The sequence below is a fragment of the Balaenoptera physalus genome (assembly GCF_965194825.1).
Source record: "Balaenoptera physalus genome assembly, chromosome: 10".
Lineage (NCBI taxonomy): Eukaryota > Metazoa > Chordata > Mammalia > Artiodactyla > Balaenopteridae > Balaenoptera > Balaenoptera physalus.
Genome location: NC_138889.1, coordinates 20,156,545 through 20,174,141, shown reverse-complemented (window position 1 = coordinate 20,174,141; position 17,597 = coordinate 20,156,545). Strand labels below are relative to the sequence as shown.

Genomic DNA, 17,597 nt, shown 5'->3' with positions numbered 1-17,597 from the left:
AGGCGTTATCTTTAGCATTTCCTTCTTATTACTTGGCAAGAGCAAAGTGGTGAAACAGGAAAAGCCAACAATGCAACTCTCTGTCTCTGATTAAATCTCAACTTTCAGGGCTTTTATTTTACTTGGGGAAATTATCCCAGTTCTCACAGAATCCAACATATTCCCCTAGTAAGTGGTTAAAAAAAAAAAGCTGGTATAAGACATTCAACAAAAGTCTCAGAAGAGTAGAGTCCTACTTCTCCAAAAAAGGCGGCAGTGCATGCCTCCAAATGAATTCCCTTTCTCCATGAATTCAACAACAAAAAAAGCTCAAAGAGCAGATAGCAAAACAGCATGATATTAAAAAGCAGTTTCTGCAGACTCACAGACATAAAGAACACACTTGTGGTTGTCAAAGGGGAGGGAGGTGTAGGGGAGGGAAGTATTGGGAGTTTGAGATTAGCAGATGCAAACTTTTATATATAGGATGGATAAACAACAAGGTCCTACTGTATAGCACAGGGAACTATGTCCAATATCCTGTGATAAACCATAATGGAAAGAATATGAAAAAGAATATATATATGTACGACCAAGTCACTTTGCTGTACAGCAGAAATAAACACAACATTGTAAATCAACTATACTTCAATAAATTTTTTTTTTAAAAGGAGTTTCTGGAGTTAAGAATATAAAATAAAACCCCAAATGACATCATTAAATGTAGATTCCTTGGGATTTTACACATAGACAACCATATCATCTATAAATGTGAACAGTTTTATTTCTTCCTTTCCAATCTGTATGCCAATTATCCTTTTCTTGCCTAACTGCCCTAGCTAGGACCTCCAGTACAATGTTGAATAGGAGTGGTGACAGCGAATACCCTTGTCTTGTTCCCAATTTTTTTAATGAAAAGTTTTAAATTACAGATTTGATTTCTTTACTGGTTACAGAAGTATACAGATTACCTATTTCATACTGGGTGAGTTTTGATAGTGTGTGATTTTAAGGAATTGTTCCATTTATTTTCAGTCATCAAATTTATGTGTGTAGAGTTGTTTATAGCATTCCTTTACTATTCTTTCAGTATCTGCGGAATCTGCAATTATATCCCATTTAATTCCTAATACCAATAATTTGTGTCTTTCTTTACCTTACTCACTCTTGCTAGAGGTTCTAGATTTTATTGATGTTTTCAAAGAATCAGCTTTTTGTTTCAATAATTTTCCTTTACTGTTTTCTGTTTTCATTGATTTCTGTTCTTATCTTCTGATTGAAGTCTTTGGATTTGTTTTTCTAGCTTCTTGAGATGGAGGCTAAGATTATTAATTTGATATCTTTCCTCTTTTCTAATGTAGGCATTTAATGCTATAAATTACCCTCTCAACATAACTTTAGCTACATTCCACGAATTGTGATATGTTGTAATTTTCATTTTCATTCAGTTTTAAACATGCTTGAGAATTTTCTTTCCACCCATGAATTATTTAGAAGCGTGTCATTTATTTTCACAAAAGTACTACGAAGGAAAGAGTACCACGGTAGAAAATAAGAGAGGAAGAAATTAGGAAAAACAATCAGAAAATGGCCGTGACATTTAAACTGAGACTTGAAGGACGAGAAAAAACAGGCCATACAAAGGGTAGCCTCTGAAAAAAGAACAAATGCTACAGGTAAGAAAGAGCTTATACTCTCTAAACAGGAGTGTGTGAGATGATCCATAGCTATGTCAGAAGAAAATATTAGCGCTATTTTTTAATTAAAACTAATTACAAAAATTATGCTTTACTGATTTTTAATATAGAAATTGACAATGGCCACTCTGGAAGACAGTTTGGCAGTTTCTTAAAAAACTAAACATACTTTTACCATATGATCCAGCAATCACGCTCCTCAGCATTTACCCAAAAGAGTTGAAAACTTATCTGTACACAGATGTTTATAGCATTTTCATTCATAATCGCCAAAACTTGCAAGCAATCAACATGTTCTTCAGTAAGTGAATGGATAATTAAACTGTGGTAAATCCAGACAATGAAATATTATTCAGTGCTAAAAAGTAATGAGCTATCGAGCCATGAAAAGACATGGAGGAATTTTAAATGTAAATTACTAAATGAAAGAAGCCACTCTGAAAATACTATATACTGTATGATTCCAACTATATGACATTTTGGAAAAGGCAAAACTATGGAGACAGTTAAAAAGATCAGTGGTTGCTAGGGATCAAGGTGGAGAGAGGGATAAATAGGCAGAGCACAGAGGATCTTCAGGGCAGTAAAACTATTCTCTATGATACAATAATGGTGGACACATATCATTATACATTTCTCAAAAGCTATAGAATGTACACCACCAAGAGTGACAGTGTAAACTATGGACTTTGAGTGATATGAGGTGTCAGCGTAGGTTCACTGATGGAAACAAATGTACCGCTTTGGTGCTGGATGTTGCTGTGCACGTGTGAGGTCAGGGGATATATGGGAACTCTGTACTTTCTGCCCAATTCTGCTGTGAATCTAAAACTGCTCTAAAAAAATAAAGTCTATTAAAAAAAAGTTTGAAAATCACTGGGTTAGAGAATCTGAATAAAGGCCACTGTAGCTACAGCACAGAAATTAGAAGGATGGGGTGGACTTTAAGGTCAGAGAGATAGGCAGAAGCAAAACTATGTAGCACTTCCAAGACCTGAAGGGAAGCCCGTATTTTATATTAGTTATACAAGAAAGCAACTAAAGGTTTTTAACTTTTCTTCCTTTCTACCTTATTAGAAAAACTATTTTCTTCCTTAGGACAATCTTAGGGCTCTTGCTTTGGAATCCCTTCTTCTCAGGAAACATACATGAGCAATTTTCCTGTGTATTCAGCTACGCTCTCTTCACTGAATCCTTCTGATTACATGTATATATACTCCAATCACTCTCTTCTTTAATAGGACCCCCCTTTCCCTTCCCCTTGTAACCAAAACTTTTGAAAATGTTGTATTTGTTAATCCATTTTCTCACTTGTCACTCATGCTTTCACACCAGTTTGTTATACAATTGAACACCATCAACCAACTGATTGTAACTGCCATGTATAAAATAATTCATCCAACGATAGCAGATACACATTCTTTTCAAATGCATATGAAACACTCACCAAGTTAGACCTTATCCTTGATCATAAAGAAATCATAACAGTTATAAATAATTTTGGTTATAAAAAGCATGGTCTCTGACCATAACATTAAACCACAAAAGGAAAACAAAACAGGAGAATTACCCCAAATGAATGGGAATTAAACAACATACTTTCAAATAATCCAGGGTCAAAGGGAAGCCCTCAAAAAAACCTAGAACATATTTTGAACTGAAGAAAAAGAAAAAACAACATTGTCAACATTTGTGAGATGTGACTAAAGTAGTGTTTAGAGAAAAACTTATTATATTAAATGCACATATTTGGAAAGAAGCTCTCAAATCAATGATCTAAGCTTAAGAAACTAGAGAAGAAATGAAATCCAAAACAAACAGAAGTAAGGAACTAATAATTATAAGATCAGACTCAGTAATGAAAGAGGGAACACTACAGAGTCTAAGCACATTTAAAGGATAATGAGACAATAATGTTCAAGAACAACTTTACACTCATACATTCAACAACTTATATGAAATGGACAAATTCTTAAAGAAACAAATTCCAAAGATCACTGAAAATATGTCACCTAAATAATCCTGCATCTATTAAAGAAATTGAATTCATAATTAAAAACCTTACAACCACCACCACCTCCAAATTCAATCCAGTAATATATAAAATGGATAATACATCATGCCCTAATAGGGTATACCCCAGGAACCCAAGGTTGACTCAACCTGTGAAAAACTGATCAACATAATTCATCACATCAATAAACTAAAGACAAAAAAACCCATGATTATCTCCATATATGCAGAAACAAAATTAACAATTCAATACCCATTCATGATAAAAAACCATGAGCAACCAGAATAGAAGGGAATGTCCTCAACCTGTATCAACAGCTAATATGCTGAACTTCCCTGGTGGCGCAGTGGTTAAGAATCCGCCTGCCAATGCAGGGGACACGGGTTCGAGCCCTGGTCCGGGAAGATCCCACGTGACATGGAGCAACTAAGCCCGTGCACCGTAACTACTGAGCCTGTGCTCTAGAGCCCGTGAGCCACAACTACTGAGCCCACAAGCCACAGCTACTGAAGCCCATGCACCTGTAGCCCGTGCTCCACAACAAGTGAAGCCACCGCAATGAGAAACCCACACACCGGAACAAAGAGTAGCCCCCGCCTGTTCGCCGCAACTAGAGAAAGCCCACGTGCAGCAATGAAGACCCAACGCAGCCAAAAATTAATTGATTAATTTTTTAAAAATAGCTAATATGCTAATGATCAAACACTGAATGTTTCCCCCTAAAACCAGGAACAGGACAAGGAAGGATGTCTTTTCTCACTACTCCTAATCAAAATCATATTGGAGGAAAAACTATAAATCTCTTAGAAGAAAACACAGGGGAAAAGTTTCATAACATTGGATTTGGCAATGATTTGTTGGAAATGACCCCAAAAGCACAGGCAACAAAAGAAAAAAATAGATAGACTGTATTCATCAAAGCAAAACCTTTTGTGCATCAAAGGACACTATCATCAGAGGTAAAGGCATCCCATGGAATGGGAGAAAATATTTCCAAACCATATATCTGATAAGGGATTAATATAGAATACATAAAGAACTCCTACAATCCAACAACAAAAAACAAACAACCCGATTAAAAACTGGGCAAAAGATTTGAATAGACTTTTGTCCAAAGATGATATACAAATGGCCAATAAGCACATGAAAAGTTCAACATCACCAGTCATTAACGAAATGCAAATCAAAATCACAATGAGACACCACTTCATACCCATTTACATTAGGATGGCTATTATCAAAAAAAGAAAGAAAAAGAAAAAGAAGTGTTGGTGAAGGTGTGGAGAAATTGGAACACTTGTGCATTGCTGATGAATATGTAAAATGGTGTAGCCCTTGTGGAAAACAGTATGGTGGGTACTCAAAAAATTAAACATAGAATTACCATATGATGCAGTAATTCCACTTCTGAATATATACCCAATTGAAAGCAAGGACTCAAAGAGCTATGTGTATACCATGTTCATAGTAGAGTTATTCACAATATCCAAATGTAGAAACAATCCAAGGGTCCAATGACAGATGAATGGATAAACAAAATGTAGTATACACATACAATGGAATATTATTCAGACTTAAAAAGGAAGAAAACTCTGACGTATGCTACAACATGGATGAACCTTAAACATTATGCTAAGTGAAATAAGCCATTCAGAAAAGGACAAATACTGTACAATTTCACTTATAGGAGGTACTAGGGTAGTCAAATTCAGAGACAGAAAGTAGAATGGCTGCCAAGAGCTGGAGTTGGGGAGCAGGGGAAGTTCCTGTTTAATGGGTACAGAGTTTCAGTTTGGAAGATGAAAAAAGTTCTGGAAATGAGTCGTGATGGTTGCATAACAATGTGAATATACTTAATGCCACTGAATTGTATATGCAAAAATGGTTAAAATGGTAAATTTTATGTTATGCACATCTTACCATTAAAAACAAAAAATCATACTGAGGTCCTAGTCAATATAAGGCAGAAAAAAGAAATAAGGCCACATGGCTCAGAAGTGAAGGAACAAAAAACTCTCTCCTACTTGCAGATGACACAACTGTCTAAATAAAAAATTCCCCAGAATGAACAAAAAACCTCCTAGATCTAATAAGCAATTTTAGCAAGGTCCCAGATCAATATGGTATATACAAAAGTCAACTGTACTTCTGAACAACATGGAAAAGAAAATGTTTTAAAAAGACAGTAAAATTTACAATCTACTGCAGTATAAATCTAACAAAAATATACAAATTCTGTATGCTGATAAATCAAAAAATACATAAATAAATGGAGAGATATATCGTGTTCATGGATTGGAAGAGTCTATGTTAAGATGCCTATTGCTCCTTAGTTCAATAGGTTCAACGCGATACCAATAAAATCCCAGCAGGACTTTTTGTAGAAATCAACAAGCTGATTCCAAAATTTATATGGAAATGTTGGCTTAGAAGACTAAGGCCATCTTCTCATCTCACTCTAAACTCTCTCCCTAGACAATCTCATCCATAACCATGGCTTCAATCACCACCTCTACCAAATATATTTTGAATGTAAACTTCACTTCTTGAGCAGGCTTCATTAGAGAAGTAAATTTCAGAGAAGGTAACTAACTAAAAAAATAATTCAACAAAAAGACTACTAGAAGTGAAAGTAGTTTGCTTAAAAATAGAGAATTTCAGAGAACATGCCAGATGATGGAATCAAGAGTAAAGAGACTAAAGGAACGACTGCCTTTGTTTCAGAGACCCATAGTTACAAGTAATAATCTAAAATGTACAAATATTCTAAATATTTAGGCTGAACCATTTTGGTGACAGACGTGTCGGTGTACCCTAGGTATCACTGGCCTAGTCTCTAAAGGCTGCCACTAGGCTTACTGAGGGCTCTGTTTGGGACAAAGCCTCCTTTGTGCTCAGAGCAACAGCAAAGGCCCCAGATAAGAAATTAAGCAATAGCTAAGAAGGCCTTTATTCATGTGGTAACAGTAGAATACAATGTAGACCACTGATTAGGTCATGGGTTTATGGTCCACAAACATCTTATTTTGAAATGATAAACTGATGGTAAAAAATATAGATAAATGTCTTTTAAGTTAGCACAATTTATCTTGAATACTTCTCAATGAAAAATACTGAGTTTCTAAATTTTCAGAGGTGGCTGTATTAGAAGACTTTGACATCTGGCTTAAAGTCACCTCATTAAAGCCAAATACCATTTTCACCCAGTAAGCCAGCCAGAGCCAGAAATACTCCACTTTTGAAATCAATAAACTCAAAAATTTCAGCCTCTGCCCAAACTTCCTTTGTGGTCTCTTAGTACCTCTCACCTACAAACTGTCAACAATACCTCCATGGCACCCCACTCTACTTATCTTGTAAGTCACTGGGTCCTATATATTCTATTCTAATATTTCATTTCAATTACCTTACCAGTGACCTGCAAACTGCCTAGTCCTAATGGATACTTCTGCATCTTATTACTTCTACAACACTTTAAATGTCACACCTCTTCCAACTTGAAATTCTCTTGCTTTCCTTTTTATGACATCTCTCGGTTTTCTTCTTTCTACTTTAATCATTGTTGCATTTAGGTGTCACTGATCTGTGAACTCACTGCATTATAACTTTCAGTTTACTTGGTTTTTTCTGTCATTGGACTGTCAAGTCTTTGAGGACAGGTATGGCATCTTTCAATTCTGTAATTTTAGTTCTGACAGCAGGCACCAAATACATTATTAGTGACAATTTAAGAAGTACATAATACAAGAAAAGTGTCAGATTCTATAATCATTTAATTTTACTAAGGTACTGCTAAACTGTGAGGTCATTTGGGGGATATAAATAGACTCTGAATGCTCTTTTGGTGAAATTTCATTTCACAAGGAAAAATTCACAAGTAACCAACTTCAAAACATACCTGTCCACTGTTGCTGAGATATTTCACACCAGTATTTTCTCACTGAAAGAATGTCCTTCAGCAATATGTTGCTACAATCAGCTCCATAAATGGCACCATTAGATGAATCTTTCACTGTATCCATGATATAATTCAAGAGTTCTTGACATTTTAGCCTGGGTGCTCCTATTTAAAAATAAAATAAACAAACAAAAACATATAAATCTTAAGACAAATAAGTTAAGGATGCTTGGAATGGCAATTGTATAATTAATTCCATTTGGGAAATTACTATTAACTAACCTCCTTCTCATAAAACAGGGATTAGCAAACGATGGCCCAGGGGCAAAATTCAGCCAACCTCCTGTTTTTGGAAATAAAGTTTTATTGGACCACAAACATATCTATTCATTTACATATTGTATATGGCTACTCTGATGCTAAAACGGCAAAGTTGAGTTGTTGAGACAGAGACTACACAGCCTGCAAAGTCAAAAACATTTACGATCTGGTCACTTTACAAAAAAAACTTGCCAATCCTATTGGATTATATAGCAAAAACAATCATTCATTCTACCTTAACAATTCACAATTTCTGACATTAGACCTTGACTGACCCAAAGTTTCCTGGTATTTTTTATAAAAACCTGAATTTATTAGAATAAGATTATAAGGAGAATACTATTTACTTTAAAAAGCAAAATTACTTCCAAGTCCTATAATAGCATTTATTATATATACATATGTAAGGTTATAATTTTTAGTTTTATTTATTTATTAGAGGTCCTGAAAATTCAGAATTAATGGATATATTCTTTTTTTCTTCAATGGAACTCTTTTTTTTTTTTAATTTATTTATTTTTGGCTGCATTGGGTCTTTGTTGCTGCACACGAGCTTTCTCTAGTTGAGGCGAGCGGGGGCTACTCTTCGTTGCGGTGCACGGGCTTCTCATTGCGGTGGCTTCTCTTGTTGCAGAGCACGGGCTCTATGCTCGCGCACTTCAGCAGTTGTGGCATGCAGACTCAGTAGCTGTGGCTTGTGGGCTCGAGAGCACAGGCTCAGTAGTTGTGGCGCACGGGTTTAGTTGCTCCGCGGCATGTGGGATCTTCCCGGACCAGGGCTCGAACCCGTGTCCCCTGCATTGGCAGGCGGATTCTTAACCACTGTGCCACCAGGGAAGTCCCTGGATATATTCATTTTTTTAAAAAATTTATTTATTTTTTTTATTTATTTTTGACTGTGGTGGGTCTTCGTTGCTATACGCGGGCTTTCTCTAGTTGCGGCGAGTGGGGGCTACTCTTCGTTGCAGTGTGTGGGTTTATTGCGGTGGCTTCTCTTGTTGCGGAACATGGGCTCTAGGTACGTGGGTTTCAGTAGTTGTGGTGCGTGGACTCAGTAGTTGTGGCTCGTGGGCTCTAGAGCACAGGCTCAGTAGTTGTGGCACACGGGTTTAGCTGCTCCACAGCATATGGGATCTTCCCGGACCAGGGCTCGAACCCGTGTCCCCTGCATTGGCAGACGGATTCTTAACCACTGCACCACCAAGGAAGCCCTGGATATATTCTTAAAGGTAACAAAAGTATATTTAAAAGTTATTTGTTACTTTCAGTAAATCATATTGATGTCACAGCTGAAATTTTTCATATTTCAATATTAACAATCTTAAAATTGCATATAAATTTTTTGTTGTAAGTTATGAGCAGGGTGCAAGTCATTATGTATATTTGAATATATTCTACTTTAGGATTTTTTATGATGAGACTAGTTATATTTAGAAGTATGATAAATAAATATACACTGATATAACAAAAAATCATCACTTCTTGGCCTTTTGGCTAAGATCAAGTGTAGTTTCTGTTATTAGTTTAAAAAATCATTTTTACTTATGGCTTATAATTTTAGGCATCTGGCTAATGATGAAATGCACAATCATAATATCCTCTGCTGTAACACCCTGTGCATTTCTCTGTTATAGTCTTCCTAACATTTTCTTAACTATAACATCTGTTACAGTTGAACAATATTTGCTTACTGGTTCCTTCCCATCTACCTCTTTTTTTCTGATCTCTGTTTCTTTCATCATACCTTGGGTACCAATGTTAAGCAAGTCTGGCAAAGTCTGGACATGTGTTTCAATTCTCATCAACCCTCCAACCCTCTAAAAAAAAAATTGAAGAAGTGAGATGACACGATAGTAGCTCCTGGTTTTGCTCCGAGATTAAAGATGTTTAAGTTACAAAGTAAAACTTGAAAGGAAAAAAAGCCTTGAATAAAAATATCATTTTTCAACCATTTAAATAATCTTACACTGAAAATTTCATCCATTCATTCCTATAAACCAACATATTGATACTTTCATACATTTTTAAATGTGATCACGTGCTTCACTGGGGGTGCAGTGGTTGAGAATCCACCTGCCAATGCAGGGTGTATTCCTGATGGATTCCAGGTTCGATCCCTGGTCTGGGAAGATCCCACATGCCGTGGAGCAACTAAGTTCGTGTGCCACAACAACTGAGCCTGCACTCTAGAGCCCGTGAGCCACAACTACCGAAGCCCACGTGCCTAGAGCCCATGCTCCGCAACAAGAAAAGCCACCGCAACGAGAAGCCCGCGCACCACAACAAAGAGTAGCCCCTGCTCGCCGCAACTAGAGAAAGCCCGTGCGCAACAACAAAGACCCAACGCAGCCAAAAATAAATTAATTAATTAAAAAGAAAATGTGATCTCCATTGTTAATTTTGCAATAGAAGGTTTTTTTCACTTTAAAGCAAAATTCTAAGCTGCAAACTTTTCTGATGGGCTACGAATGGGATACAAATATCTTTCTCTCACTCAGTCATAAATTCTGTCAGACCGTATTAAGATCTATTAAGAGCCCAGCATTAGTAGCCAAGAATACAAATTTTAATGGATGCAGAGCAAAAGCGGGTGCAAAAATATTTCGGTGTAGCTTTCTTCTGTCTATGCTGGAGTCCCTTCTCAGGTCTTGCAGCTATCCACACAAAATGGCATCTCAGAGGAGCCGAAAAACTAAAATTTTGCTAAAGCCACTGTCTTTTAGACTCAAGTCTCATACCACCGTTCTGAAATATCATTCACTAACAATCTATATCCTTCTGCTTAATAATGTTTACCAACATTGGGCTTTTCTGATTCGTAAACTAAACTTGGCGTCACAAAGCCACTTTCTTATCTGTGAAAAATAAACAAAGTTTGAGTCCAAGTCCCTAAACAAACATTTCCGCCTCTAGCTTTCCAGCATTGTATGAAAACCATTTCCTTACATAAGCCTACTAGGATTCTGCATTTTGGTTCAAAAATATTGGCTTTTCAAAACTGTATAAGTTCAAAATGGGAGATATGTGGCTCATCAGGAGCAAAAAAGAACTTGGTTTTTTTTTTAATCAATAGTAAGCATGCTATTAGTTAAAGAGTGTGGGTTCTGACTGCCAAGAAAGCTAATGTAATCTTAGAATGAATCAGTAGAAGTATAGAATAAAAGATATGCAAGTCCTGCTCCACTCCATACCAATCAGAATATGCCTATAAGATTGAGTCCCACACTTTAAGAGGTAGAGAATTAAACTGAAGAATATTCAGAAGTGACACAAAACTAGCTCATATGAGCAGTAGGAAGTAGGTTTGTTTAGCTTAGAGAAGAGGACTCAGGGGAAATATCATGGGTAACTTCAAATATCTCAAAGGATATTTGAAAAAAGGATATTGAAAAAACTGAGTTAGTATTTTTCTGTATTATCTCAGCAAATAGAAGCAGTAACAAAAGGAGACAGGTTTTCACTACTACGAAAACTACTCAAACAGAAAAGAAAGTCTCAAAAGGCATGTTTAATCATTAAGGCTACCTAAGTGCCAGGGACATATAGATGGGATCCAAGAAAAATGGGTAGATGAAATAATATTTTTTAATCCTTCCAAACCCTGAGATTCTATCATTCCATGCTTGTATAAATTCCTCCAAATATTTGAACCTATAGTATTAAAAATCATTACATGTACTAGAAATTAGAGTCAGCACTGAACTTTTATCTCACCATATTCAGACCAAACTCATGTAACAATAATCTATTAAGCCAAGTAATAGCACTTACTTTTATTTGCACATTTGATGAAGTATTTGACTAAGCTACTGATTTCTTGCATCTTTTTCTGCCTGGTGGCTTGTGTTGAGGTTGATACATTTGGTTTTGCTGTTCTCAGACATTCCGTTTCTTTCTGAATATATTTCTGTAAAACTCTTCAAGAAAGTGCAATGTAATTTCAGAAACTCATTAAATACTTAAATTATAATAGTTTCAAAAAGTCCTTCATGCCATCATAAAGAGCATTGTTTAAACCACATTGCTTCAATCAATGTACCAGCTAAACAAAACAATTACATTTCTTTTATAAGGCCTAAGGCCTCAACACTAATTTAAAGTCTGGCCTGCAAAGCTCTTAATCTGTAACCTCCAGGATTTTCTATTGCTTTCCTGCCTGCTTTCTCATTTTATCACTAAAAGCTTGCAATGCTATCAAGGGCTCTCAATTCTTTCTCACCTCTTTCTGTTATTCTGTACATGACCTATCTCTTTCCTAGGCAGTTGGTAATGTCTCTAGCCTTTAAATGAAGCCTGCCTATAAGATATTCATGATTAGCTGGGTGCATCAGGTGCATATTTGGCCTACATGATCAGCTTACACAAAACAGTATTCATCTTTAGATAACTATATTTGTGGTATCTGAAATAAAGTAAGTAACCAGGGGAAAAGAAGTATATATTTTTCATGTTATCTACAATGATATCTGCAATGATCTATCTAGTACCATATAAGAGCTAAAAAATAAAATAGATTATCTGTTCTAAACATTCAAGAACAAGTAAATACTCATATTTCCCCTTGACTAAAAATGTTCTTTCAAGTTTATCAGTATTTTACATTAATTTAAAATATTTTATTCATCTTTCCTAAGTCTAACAATCTATTTCTAGTTATAAATGGACTTCATAATTGAAAATTATGTCTTAATGTAAAAAGCATTAATTGTTTGCCACTCCAGTTCAGCAACGAATTGTGTCTTTCCAATGCCAGAGTTTTGTGTTTGTTAACTGCATTCATATAGAGTTTTTCTAAAACTCCTTTTTACTTTTTTATTATAGTTTAACATATGGCAGTTACTTAGAGCAATATTTAAAGATGTCAAAGTAACAACAAAGGACTTGATATAACTTAATTTTATGCTCTAATTTGAAATAAAGTCTTATGAATGAACTGATACGAAAGAAATTCTAATCTTGAGTGAAATATGTTTGACATTTTATTGAACAAATGATTCAAAAATTTTAACTTTTTCTAATGAACATCCTTTAAAAATTATGTTTCAGATAAAAATTGAGCGCCAATTTCCTATGCAAGGCACAACGGTTCACAGGGAGCACAGATAAATTAGACCTACATACACAAAAAAATATCACAAGAGAAATAAAAATGAAAAAGAAAAATAAAGACAGTAAAAAATTTAAAATGGAATACCTAAAAACAGCATCCCAATTCAAATATTTCCCTTGTTTGGAATCTGAATGCTGATCTAAATGTTGAACGGTTTCAGGATCCTGAATCAGGCGCTTAAATTTCTCAACCTCTTTCTGAAAATGAAAAAAGAACAAAATAATGCGCTACCAATCACACACTTGTTTCAAGGAAAGACTAAATTTAAGTAATTTAGTACCCTTCGTTCTGTAGCTCTATCATGTTCTAGTTGACGGCAGCAAATAAGCAGATCATTAAGTGCTAGACTCATGATTCAGAATTTCAGAAAACACATCATCTGTAAAAAAAATATATACATATGTAAAATTATTTCAGACTGTGGTATTAATATATAGTTGGATCTACCTGTATAGCTAGAGGCATACTATAATGCACAATGATTTTTCTTAATACTTCCATATTTAAATGAAATTTTCTTAGAATATATCAAAACAAAGCCTTAACATGCAAATGTGTGTTGAATGTGTAGCAGGATAAAAATAAGTAAGGTATAATTTACTTTATTTTTCTGAGACCTCTTCTAAGAAGAGGATCTCTTAGAGGAGAGACCTTTTTTTCTTCTAAGAAACATGACATTTAAATTGAAATACAAAAGATGAAAAAAAGGCAGCCAGGCAAAGAATAAGGAAAAGAGCACTTAAAGATTTAACACTATCTGAACGATTTAAAAGGACCCTTTCTTATATGTAGTGACGTGCCACTTTCCTGAGCCAAAAGCCTAAATTACTTATGCTTTGGAATGGATATGTAAGAGGTTATCAGAGCTAGTAAGCCTTGCCTAGCACTTACATCTCAACTGGCTTTATGGTTCTCATTTAATACATAAAAATAGGAGGAAAATGTTATTATTGTTATAAAAGGAAACGAAGGAAATTATATGCTATAGCGATATACCTTGCAAAAGTCAAAGGTCAACTATATTTTACTGTGTCTTAATGCCATTGCAGTAGACCTCCTCCTTTTAGATTTTCTGATACAATCAAACCTTCCTTTGATAAACTTAAAAAAAAAAAATCTTTCAAGAAAAGCATTGTTTTAGTATTTCTGAGCCTTTTTACAAAGAAGCCTCATTTTTGTTACTATAAATGTTTATAAACAAGGAAACAATGTACATGTCTGTCTATTATATCTACACTACATATATATCTCAAGAGGATAAAAAGGTGGGCAAAGTCCTTTCCCCATCCATCCACATAAATTCTGCTCAATCTTTCAAGATCAAGTATATTACTCTGCCCCTGCTTAATCTCACAGAATCTTAAAATTGGAAGAAACTGAGAGACCATGTCCAATCTTCCTACAAAGGAAGAAATCTCTCCAACAAAGTTATTGCCCTCTCTTTAAACACTCTCACTTAGAACAAACTTCCTAATAAGACTACCTATTTTATTGGCAGATAGCTCTAATTCTCTTCTCCATTTATATTGATAAGTTGTTCTGATTCCTTTATCCCTATAACAACCTCCTTTCCTATGCTGTAGAATACAGGTCATTATTTATTTGATTGCCTTTTCCATTTGACTGTATACCTCTTGAAGGCAAGGACTGTCGTTTTTATTTTTCCATTCCTTATAGTTGTATCTAGAACTCCTCTCCCTTCTTGCTCAATCTTAGTTTAAAGGCTTCCTGAGTCAATAAGGAAAATAAAATTGGGATTCTAACCAATGAAAACACCTTAGCAACATCCAAAGAACCATAAAGGCAGGCACCTATATTCTTAATATGTTATTTGTAGTGTGAAAAAAAAAATGCATGTTTACTGAACATGTGACACTTCCAAGAAGTGGCAGCCCTAAACTTTTTTTTTAAGCTGTGGCTTTTCTGAACTTGCTTTTCCCCCTATCCAATTCTCAGAAATTGATTACTTTCAAGAAAACAAAACAGTTCAGTATTATCTACATAAACAGGAAATGTTCATTCACTGCGACAAGCAACAATATTTACTGGGCAACTACTGTGCTTGAGGTACTATGTTAGGGGTAGTTAGACACATAATGAACTAAATAGACACAAATCCTACCCTCATGGGGTCATGACTAGTGGGGAAGAGTGACAATAAACAAGTACACTGATAAATCAATGCATAATTCCAAATTGTGATATGTGACTCAAAGGAAGCAAATACACAATAGCAATGGAAAGGATCATTTTTTATAAACTATCAAGGAAGATGTATCAGAGGAGGTTACAATAAAGCCAAGATCTGAATGAACTGGTGCCCATCATAGAAAGAGCTAAAGGACCAACATCTTAGAGAAGGAAACTAGCACAGCCAAAGGGTCCCAAGATGAAAAAATGCAAAGTATGTTGGAGGAACTGAAAGATGGCCAAAGGAACTAGAGAGTAGACAAGCAGAATAAGAGTGTCACCAGATAAAGGTGAATTCAATTAATACATTAATGCACAACGATTTAGGTTCCACTCCCAACCATGCAACTAGCATGATACATGTTTCTTAAGTAACAGCTTCTGAATTGGCAAATCCGTTGCTCCTTTTCGGATCTCAACCAAGTTGGTCCCTTTGCAGAATTTGACAATGATGCTTATATACCATCTTCCTAGATCTAATTCTGCCCGTAGCATGCCATTCTTTTCTAACGGTAAGAGTGTGGAGTCTGTGGTCAGATTGTACTAGTTCATAACCTGGTCCTGCCACTTACAAGCTCTATAACCTTGGGCATGTTAGCTAATCTCTCTAAACCTCCGTCTTCTCAATGATAAAATGAAAAACAATACTAGAACTGAACCAGACCTTCAAATAGTTATTGTAAGGATTCCTGTCCATGTTTAACACAGTGCCTGGGGCATAGAAATTGCTCAATAAATGTTAGCAATTATCATTATTCCCTTCCTTTCTGTTTCACAAGTCTCTTTCGATGGTTCTTTTTCCACCCACACCTGAAACAACATTCTTGTCTCCTTACTTCTCACTGTATGTTCTCACAGTAGGATCCCATCCATTCCTATGACTTCAACACGTGAAAAATGCCCAAATCTATTTCATTCAGTGCAGGACCTCACTCTTGAGCTTCAGGAACCTTTTACACGTTGTGCCTTTATATGCGTTTTCCCTCCTGTCTAGAAGGTTCCTATCATCCTCCAGGACAATTTAACACTGCAAGGTCTCACCGCAAACAGAATTGATTCTCCCAGGCTAAGTTTCTACAGAACCCCATCCACTCCTCTACCACCACAATCCTCTTCTATCACATTTCATTCTTAATTCTAATAGTCTTGTTACTTATCTGTACCTGGTAAAAGCAGCCGCCAACGCTCTTGAGGGCTCACCACAGGACAGGATTATCACAAGGAAGACAGGACAGCGAGGTCACACAGCTAGCTGACTCGAACTCCGGGAGTGCGATACCAAAGCCCATGCTCTTAATCACGAGACTGTAGTTGAAGCCCGAACAAATTGCTCGCTGATTAAAACTACTAATTATGAGAGGGGAGAAAAAGATGATTACTCAAGCCATCTAGTTACATCTGTACACGGGAAGGGTACGCGCACGAAGGTTCAATTCTGGGCATTAAGAAGTAGGTTCAAGGCTAAGTCGGCTGGAGCAGGAAGGGTGGGCGGAGGAGAGCGATACGGACAGTGGGCTGGGCAAGATGAGGTGAAGAGAGGAGTAAAGGGCCGCTCTGGAGGAGTGAGTCTGAAGGCCAGGACTGAACGGCTCAGATACGACTGAATTCCCCAACGCAGAAACCACTGCGCTGCTTCCGCGCCCCTACCGCTGGACTCGGATAGCCAAGGCGGAATCTCTGGCGGCGGCGACGGCCGAAGCCTAGAATCCCGCTCAACACGCCTCCCTCACGGGCCGAGCCGGCTGTCCACGCACTATTCCGGCTTCCGGCTCAAACCTGGCGTGACCGCGCAGCCTGCGTCTCCGCAGGAAGCAGTAAGGCTGACGGGCGCCCGGACACTGTCTGCCCATGCGCGCCAAACGCTACAAGCTCTCCGCTCCCAGCACTCGCACCCCCAAAACGACGGGCTCATCTTAGGAAACGCGCCTGCTCCCTGCCCGCCAATGGCGTGCGACCGCTGCGTTCGCCGCTCGCACTGCCCGCCAATGGCGTGCGACCCTGCCTTCGCCGCTCGCCCTCTAGCTCGGGCTCCGGCTCACTCGTCCCGCCTCCTCGCCCCCTTCAGCCCCACCCCTCCAAATGTAAGGACGGATATGACGACAGCTCGAAGGAGAACCAGGCGGGTTTCATTTCGGCGCCTTTCTTTCTCTGGCGGAAGCGATTGGCTGGCGAGGAGCTAAAGAGGCGGGACAAATCGCCGCGGGTCTAGTGCCGCCACTGGAACCGGGAGATGCGGCGCAGGAGGTGTCGCTGTGTTGGCTTTTACCTGGGTCTCGTCTCTTATTGCGGTTCCTTCTGCGGCTTCGATCATGCTGTTACCTTCGGACGTAGCCCGACTGGTATTGGGTAAGCGCCGACGCGGGAGGGAGGGGTATTGAACCAGGCTAA

The 17,597-nt window shown here is 37.2% G+C and overlaps 2 protein-coding genes across 10 annotated transcripts in view; one reads left to right on the top strand and one right to left on the bottom strand.

Annotated features, from left to right (window-relative positions):
• The window catches only part of ATM (ATM serine/threonine kinase), a 142,826-nt gene extending 125,582 nt beyond the window's left edge, over positions 1-17,244 (bottom strand). The window contains exons 1-6 of one of the 7 annotated variants that reach the window (XM_082476827.1): positions 16,857-17,234; positions 16,373-16,556; positions 13,300-13,398; positions 13,104-13,216; positions 11,681-11,826; positions 7,589-7,753 (exon numbers count right to left, since the gene is read on the bottom strand). In XM_082476827.1, coding sequence (XP_082332953.1) covers positions 7,589-7,753; positions 11,681-11,826; positions 13,104-13,216; positions 13,300-13,371 — 496 coding nt within the window. In that variant the 5' untranslated portion in view covers positions 13,372-13,398; positions 16,373-16,556; positions 16,857-17,234. The other 6 variants (XM_082476828.1, XR_014267987.1, XM_082476826.1 and 3 more) reach the window with 6 other exon arrangements.
• A 103-nt stretch (positions 17,245-17,347) lies between these two features.
• Positions 17,348-17,597, top strand: part of NPAT (nuclear protein, coactivator of histone transcription) — a 53,331-nt gene continuing 53,081 nt past the window's right edge. For 2 of the 3 annotated variants that reach the window (XM_082476846.1, XM_082476845.1), the window contains exon 1: positions 17,349-17,555. In XM_082476846.1, the coding sequence (XP_082332972.1) occupies positions 17,519-17,555 (37 nt within the window). In that variant the 5' untranslated portion in view covers positions 17,349-17,518. Of the gene's footprint in view, positions 17,556-17,597 lie in introns of all 3 variants that reach the window. The other variant, XM_082476844.1, reaches the window with a different exon arrangement.